The 8,115-nt window shown below is 47.0% G+C and overlaps 1 protein-coding gene across 1 annotated transcript; it reads left to right on the forward strand.

The window, feature by feature from the left end:
• The first annotated feature begins 271 nt into the window (after positions 1-271).
• VIM (vimentin) lies at positions 272-7,710 on the forward strand. The gene is made up of 9 exons (XM_027073537.2): positions 272-983; positions 1,651-1,711; positions 4,052-4,147; positions 4,245-4,406; positions 4,939-5,064; positions 5,293-5,513; positions 5,981-6,024; positions 6,400-6,485; positions 7,340-7,710. The coding sequence occupies exons 1-9, from the start codon at positions 421-423 to the stop codon at positions 7,379-7,381; spliced, it is 1,401 nt and encodes a 466-aa protein (XP_026929338.1). The 5' UTR covers positions 272-420; the 3' UTR covers positions 7,382-7,710.
• Positions 7,711-8,115: the final 405 nt, after the last annotated feature.

Consider the following 8,115-nt stretch of genomic DNA (forward strand, 5'->3'; position numbering starts at 1 on the left):
TTTTCAGCACCCACTGGGAGCAGAGCTCAGGCCAACATCAGGAAAGCCCCCGAAAGTCCCAGCCCACCCAAAAAGTAACGGGAAGGTGCCCAGTCCCGGGCTGCAGAGGGGCGGAGAGGAAGGCTCGAGGGCGCCCCCGCCCCAACCCCCGCCCACCCTTCCCGCATCTCGTCGGGTCCCCATTGGCTGGCGCTCTCCGCGGCTGGGATGGCAGTGGGAGGGGACCCTCTTTCCTAACCGGGTTATAAAAACTGCGCCCTCGGCCCGGTCCGGTCCTCTGCCACTCTCGCTCCGGGACCCCCCGCGCCAGAGACGCAGCAGCGCTCCCACCGCCCACACCCACCGCGCCCTCGCTCGCCTGTCCTCCCCGAGCCAGTCCGCGCCGCCGCAGCCGCCCAGCCCACCGCCACCGTCTCAGCCATGTCCACCAGGTCTGTGTCCTCGTCCTCCTACCGCAGGATGTTCGGCGGCCCCGGCACCGGGAGCCGGCCGAGCTCCAGCCGGAGCTACGTGACCACGTCCACCCGCACCTACAGCCTGGGCAGCGCGTTGCGCCCCAGCACCAGCCGCAGCCTCTACGCCTCGTCCCCGGGCGGCCCGTACGCCACGCGCTCCTCGGCGGTGCGCCTGCGGAGCAGTGTGCCCGGTGTGCGTCTGCTGCAGGACTCGGTGGACTTCTCGCTGGCCGATGCCATCAACACCGAGTTCAAGAACACCCGCACCAACGAGAAGGTGGAGCTGCAGGAGCTGAACGACCGCTTCGCCAACTACATCGACAAGGTGCGCTTCCTGGAGCAGCAGAACAAGATCCTGCTGGCCGAGCTCGAGCAGCTCAAGGGCCAGGGCAAGTCGCGCCTGGGGGACCTCTACGAGGAGGAGATGCGGGAGCTGCGCCGGCAGGTGGACCAGCTCACCAACGACAAGGCCCGCGTCGAGGTGGAGCGCGACAACCTGGCCGAGGACATCATGCGGCTCCGGGAGAAGTAAGGCGGCGCCCACCTCGGGGCTGCGGGAGGGAGGGAGGGGGGTACGGGGCCCCCGCGAGAAGCCGCCACGCCCTTGGGGATGTGGCTGGGGCGGTGGCTGTCTGGGGGACAGCGGGTGAGCGGGGCGGTGGCTTCGGCGGCGCAGCCCCGCCCTGCACCCAGACCTTGCAGTTCGCATTTCCTCTCCCCTCCCCCCCCCCCCCCCCCACTCATTGCCCAAGAACATCCCGCTTCAGGTTACAGATTTCTTAAAACTACCACTTTGTAGCCGAAGGCGCTTAAAAGCAACGAGCGCGATCTCCCCCAAACTTTGAGAAAGTTTCCTGGCCCCTTCTGGCGTGCGGCCATCATGGGGCGGGAGAAGGGAAGAGGGGAGGGGTGTGGAGGCAGCGAGACAAAGGGATTGCAGAGGTTCCTCGGAGGCGGGGTGGGGGCGTTCGCCGTGCAGGTTGGCGTGGCGGCCGTGATTGCTTTTGCACACTGCGGGCCGAGGTCCCGCCAAAACTTGCGGAGGGCGGCAGTCCTAAAAGCCGCAGTCGCCGGCTGCCCGCAGAGGTGGCGCAGCGGATCTCGTCTCGCGGCGCCGCGACGTGGTGGTTGGGTGTGGCCGCCCCACCCCTGGCGGGGTCCCAGTTCCCTTTTGGTTAATGCGCGACTGTTTCAGGTTGCAGGAGGAGATGCTTCAGAGAGAGGAAGCCGAGAGCACCCTGCAATCTTTCAGACAGGTTTGTAGATTCTGTTCCCACTTGCACAGCCACCGGACCCCGCCCCATCAACCCACGGGCAATTCTCAAAAGTTACTCAACCCAAGTCTAGAGAGCGCAAAACTTCACTTCTGTGCGCAAAGCCCCCTAGCGGCAGAAAGACCGCAGATCGGAAATTGTCCGAATAAAAACCCTTGAATGGGGTGAAGCCTTTCCTTAGGACATAAAGAAAGTCTTTGATTTTTTACTTTGTTTCGACGTTTTTTTTTCAAAAAAAAATTTTTTTCCGTTTTGTTTTTGAAACACATTGACATTCAGATTCTGAACAGTTACAGTTTGATGTAGATAAAGGTTTGCTAAAGTCAAGTTGGCTAACTTTTACAAGGCCACCAGAAAGCACAGTTATGCCCTGTACTTTAAAATGTAAATGTACAGGGGGACAAGAAACTTAGTTTCACTGGATGGAAGCCAGCAAGTGTCTTTTCTTCTCTGCAAGTTCCATGGCGGCTTTAAAGTTATATGGAACTATCCCCAGGCACAACTATTTTGTGATCTAATAAGGGTGAAAAGGAGCCATCTGTCCTCTGGGCTGAAAGGTATTAATGGTTTCTACGGGCTTCACTATGGAATGTAGATACAGACATTCTGGCAAGTGTGGTGGCTCAGGACAGAAATAATAGGAGTCTTTGTGTTCCCAGAGAAGCTTTGCAACAGGCTGCATTCTTATTGAATATGTAATGATGTAAGCACAGTCCTGGTCGGACACAAGTATTTGCTAACATCCGTTATCTAATCTCTGGCCCAGACTTGTGAAGTATATTCTTAAAGCTACAATCATAATTCACATTTTGAAAGGCCTTTCTTGATTTGGTTTCTTAAATTCTTTAGCACATCCTCCACAAGAACCTAAAGCTGAAGAACGGATTTTCAGTAAAGGACTTTTTGCTCCAAAGTTAGATAGACTTAAAGGATTTTTAGCTTGAAATTAGAATTCAAAAGCCGGAAGAGCTGCCAGCATAGTTTTCTTCCCCTGAACACTTACTGGCATGGCTATAAAAGCTCTCCGAGGAATAGTCTAGAATAACATTTTGAAGCAGAAATACACTTACCAGATTAAGTTAAACACTGCAGTGTGTGCTTCATTTTAGTAACCGAGCATTTATGATCATCATATCTATAATGTTTTCTGCAGAGCAGTGAGTTAATATGAAACAATATTATTATGAAAGATCTCCTGTTTAGGGATTAGGTAAAATCCCTCATAGTCTCCTCAATGAAGTAGAATGTCCCCCGTTGAACTTTTTTATAGAGGGCAGTAAATTATCTTTTGCATCTCTTTTAGGGCTTAACAAGCAAAAATGAATTTTGCCGAAGCCTGTTTTTTTTTTCTTTTTTGTTATCCCTCATTCCTCATTCACGTTTCCATGAAGGTGATAGAGGTGTCTTTGAAGACTGTAATGCTATAAACCATACACTGAGTACAGTTGCTTACAAAATAAGAGGTGTAAAGATTCTCGTGACGTTTCCTCGAGGGGACATAAAATCTTTGGGACGTAGCAGGTTACAAGTGGTGGAAACAGAAGAGAGCCAGAGTGGCAAGAATTTTTCACATAGTTTCATTACATGCATTTTGAGCAGTCATTCTGAAACAAACCTAGTAACAGAACTTACACCGTGCTCAGCGGAAGGGACGGACACACCCTTGTAGGATGTGCTACAAGAGGAAGCAGAGAAAATACAGTCCAGAATTTACATTTCGTTTCCTTACATGCCTGAACTGAATCTTTGCCAGGGTACGTCTTGAGTTGGAGTATAAATCTAGCCTGTAACCTGAATGCCAGATGACTACACACTCGCTTTGAATTCTAAGGATAAGGTTCAGAAGTTTGAGTCGAGAAAAAATAGAGCTCATGGATACACTGACACTTTCAAAGCACAGATTTCTGTTCTGCGTACTCTCAGGTATAAATGAAGTGAGATCTGGCCAACCCTATGATCGTCACGTTATCTCGCGACATGATAAAAAAAGAAATCTTAAAACTGCTGTCACGTGGATTTTAATGACCGATGAAGTACGGTTTGCCCTGTGCAGTTTAACATTTATCTGCATCCAAATTGCTTATCGGCCACCTAGAACACAACACAGTGGGTCACAATTCAAATTAGTTAACGAAGCAAAGAAAGTAGAGTATGTTATAGTACTGGGTGACTTACGGACCTAATGCAAAAGTCATAAAATCTGTCAACAATCTCTTCACAGTGAAGAGACTAAGCTCATGTGATTAATTTAAAATGAATCCATGAGACAGGCCTTGGGCTTCAGCAGCCCCCCAATGCCCGTCTCTTCTCTTTTCCAACCAGGATGTTGACAACGCTTCTTTGGCACGTCTTGACCTTGAGCGCAAAGTGGAATCCTTGCAGGAAGAGATTGCCTTTTTGAAGAAACTACATGATGAGGCAAGTGGAGCCCCTTTTTGTGGGCGAATGTGGGTGAACGTGGGTGAAGTTGGCCCCAGATGTGGCTCAACCGACCTCCTGTCTGTTCTTTCTTCAGGAAATCCAGGAGCTACAGGCTCAGATCCAGGACCAGCACGTCCAAATCGACGTGGATGTTTCCAAGCCTGACCTCACCGCTGCCCTGCGGGATGTGCGCCAGCAATATGAAAGCGTGGCTGCCAAGAACCTTCAGGAGGCTGAAGAATGGTACAAGTCCAAGGTAGGACGCTAGTCCGTGTGGCTAGAACAAAAGAAGAGCGTTTGCTCTGAAAATGCTTGCACCCGTCTGTGATTCCTATACATACCCATTAGCTCCAGTCAGAAAGCTGGCTTGAACGTCTTCAAACTTCTTGAACTTCTTGTTCAAGTTTAATTTGTTGCTGCAGCCTCCCCATCACTCACGCCTTCTCTTTTCCACCCCTCCTTCTTAACCCTACATCAAAGTAACTCCCAACACCATGCCCTTGACCTCCACCCTTGAACGAGGGCAGTAGATCACGTCTGTACTTGAACATATCAGTGTCGGCATTCCATCAGTCCCCCTCTGCTTTTCAGAACAGAAATGCAGACGTATTCTGAGAGACAAGGAGATTTGAAGTTAAAAATACAGAGCGTGGTTTGGATTATGTGTCGTTTATTTGTTTGGTCACCATCTTTAAGATCTGCCGTTTTTCTGGGGAAGGTAGAATCTTAGAGGATTGGAAACCAAGTCGCTTGGGGGGGGTCTACATTTTTTATTTGTTTTTTGACAGTTTGCTGACCTCTCTGAGGCTGCCAACCGGAACAATGATGCCCTGCGCCAGGCGAAGCAGGAATCAAATGAGTACCGGAGACAGGTCCAGTCCCTCACCTGCGAAGTGGACGCCCTCAAAGGGACCGTGAGTATCAGACCCCCGTAAAAGAGGGAACATAACCAGTCTGCACCATCCACATGGACCGAGCTAATGGCGATATCTGAACAAAACTTCAAATGAAGAAAAAGTGATTTTTTAATCCAAAGACCATGAGTTGTCAGGACGGGTTCAAAAAAGCACTTTGAGGTCTGAAGATTTGAGCTTACACGGGCCTTATTGTTCTAATACTTGAGCCTTTCTTCCCCCCTGTAGAACGAGTCTCTGGAACGCCAGATGCGTGAAATGGAAGAGAACTTTGCCGTCGAAGCTGCTAACTACCAAGACACTATTGGCCGCCTGCAGGATGAGATTCAGAACATGAAGGAGGAAATGGCTCGTCACCTTCGCGAATACCAAGACCTGCTGAATGTTAAGATGGCTCTTGACATTGAGATCGCCACCTACAGGAAGCTGCTGGAAGGCGAGGAGAGCAGGTAAGGCACCAGGGCTTGTGTGCCTGAATTAATAGCCACCATGTATTAGGTATTCTGTCACTCATTTGACATTCCTCACCTCATTTCATCTTGGGAACATATCTTCAAGGTAGCTACTGACCACTTTTTATAGATATGGAACCTTCGGTCAGGAGGTTTAGTAACTTGCCCTAGTTAGAGTTAGTCAGGGGCAGAGCTGGGATTTGAACTCTTAACTCTCTGAGCGCCAACGCTTTTCCCACTCTGTGATGCCTCCAGTTCATGCCCCTGTGGAGAAGATACTTGGGGTAAAAGATTGTAAATGTACTAATGAGGCCACTCATAGGTAAATATGTTTGAAGCAAATCCCTCACGCCATGAACTACAGGAATACGTTGTCTCCTTTGATGAAAACAAGAAGTGAATGAATTCGTGCCTTATTGTTTGAGCTGTTTTCCAAAACTTTTACTGTTTTTATCTTTTTATAGGATTGCTCTGCCTCTTCCCAACTTTTCTTCCCTGAACCTGAGGGGTAAGCATGTGATTACCCTTTTTTGAAAAATTTTAGCAGCTTTGTAACCAGTCTGTTCATGATAAAGCACTCATTTGTTAAATGATACTTGGAAATGCCATACAAATTAAAATCCTGTAAAATATCCATAGTTTTTAGATCCAAGTACTGGCTTACAGTCTGTGCTTCCAGTTAAATTTAAACTACATTGACTTCTTCCTTTGGGGTGTAACTGAAATAGTCCATCTTGATGCTGGGCTTTCAAACGGGTATTAAGTCTCTAGAATTCTTTTGGGCACTTTGAGCAATTATGAACCACAGTCATAATTCTTTGGCCAGTTACTTATTTTTTTCAAATGTCCTTTTTCCTCATTTGGGGCTTTTTTCTTTATTCAGAAACCAATCTGGATTCACTTCCTCTGGTTGACACTCACTCAAAAAGAACACTTCTGATTAAGACGGTCGAAACCAGAGATGGACAGGTTGGTATCTTTCACTCAAAATCGGCATCATCTCAGGCCGGCATTGATAGCCTTGTGAATCACTAAGTCTGTATCTCCTATACACCTGGTTAATTGGGGCTGGGGGGGGGGGTTCCGTTTCACCCGTGACCCCTCAAAAGAGAATAGGCCTCTTCTCCTGGCATGACCCCCAGCCAACTAATTATTTGGTTCCTCAATGTGGAGGTGAGATCGCAATCTACCTATAGTCCAAAATAAAGGATTTCTTTCTATGGTCCTTAATTTAAAATGGGAGCACAGCCTCTTTCCATTACTTTCTAGACTCGCTTCATGAGCTCCTTCATTAGAACCTCAATCCCAGGAATGTTTTGATACTGGACATATGGCCTTCCCTACTGACTGCCTCCTCAATGCTCCTGTGTCCTTTGACGTAGTGCAGGGACATGCCCTACGATCACTTCGTTTCTTGTTCGTTCCCTATGCCAAGAAAGAAATGGCCGAAATCTATTGTAACCTTCGTGGAATCTTCCCTTGCCCATAAACTTCAAGTGTACGTTCTGTACAATTAGAATGCCTTCATTGCTTTTAAACTTTGCTGCATAGGATGATCACAGCATCCTTCAGAAACATAGTTCAGTTTTCTTTTCTTAAACCCTAACATTCCATCGGATACTTAATCTGCTTGTAGGTGAAGAGCGGCTTACGTACGCATCTGTCCCTTCTAGCTCGGACCCTTCTTGTGTATAATCAACATGACCTGCCTGTTGTCACAATAAATCCTATTTCGTAGGGATTTTTCTTTGTCGTGCTCAATGGGGTAACTGAATCTTTAGCATGTAGTACCGTATTTGATTTGAATTTGAATTTTTTTGCAGGTTATCAATGAAACTTCTCAGCATCACGATGACCTTGAGTGAAGATTGCACAGACTCCGTGCAGCAATATATTACCAGCAAGAATAAAAAAAAAAAAAAAAGAAATCCATATCTTAAAGAAACAGCTTTCAAGTGCCTTTCTGCAGTTTTTCAGGAGCGCAAGATAGATTTGGAATAGGAATAACCTTTAGTTCTTAAGAACCAACACTCTTAAAAGATTTAGAGAAAAGTTTACAAACATAATCTAGTTTACGAAGAAAACTTGTGCTAGGATACTTTTTAAAAAGTATTTTTGAATACCATTAAAACTGCTTTTTTCCAACAAGTGTCTGACCAACTTGTTTCTGCTTCAATAAATCTTTGGAAAACTCTTTGGCTGTGTTACTTATTTGATAATATCTCCACAGTTCTCCAAAGTTTACGAGGATATATGTGTTAGTCAAATACTTTTTAGTCCTACTGGTTCATTTGTCACAAAAATCTAGGCTAACTTGATAAATCCAACTTATCTATGCTTGAGTTGTATGTATAGTTCTTAACTGAGTCATTTACAGGTAGACTTCACTTCTTTTCAATTACATTATTTGAACTTAAATAGACGATCTATCATAAAATAACTTGTACGAAAATGACAGGTCTTTTCACAAGATGAGTTGAGCAGGGTCCATGTCCAGGTGTGATTTCATTCTAGCAAACAGACTTTCTAAACCCAAAGACTTAGGCTGAATGAAAACTTCTGGGGGAATGCAGCATATGGGAAGCTCGGACTCCCCCAT

The sequence above is a fragment of the Acinonyx jubatus genome, chromosome B4, assembly GCF_027475565.1.
Source record: "Acinonyx jubatus isolate Ajub_Pintada_27869175 chromosome B4, VMU_Ajub_asm_v1.0, whole genome shotgun sequence".
In the NCBI taxonomy this organism is placed as follows: Eukaryota; Metazoa; Chordata; class Mammalia; order Carnivora; family Felidae; genus Acinonyx; species Acinonyx jubatus.

What these genes read in the sequence shown, in the direction of transcription:
- VIM (XM_027073537.2), top strand. Translation starts at nt 421, where the DNA reads ATGTCCACCAGGTCTGTGTCCTCGTCCTCCTACCGCAGGATGTTCGGC. An exon ending in CTGGAAGGCGAGGAGAGCAG is followed by an intron (nt 5,514 to 5,980) that starts GTAAGGCACCAG and finishes ATCTTTTTATAG; the next exon opens with GATTGCTCTGCCTCTTCCCA. An exon ending in TTCTTCCCTGAACCTGAGGG is followed by an intron (nt 6,025 to 6,399) that starts GTAAGCATGTGA and finishes TTCTTTATTCAG; the next exon opens with AAACCAATCTGGATTCACTT.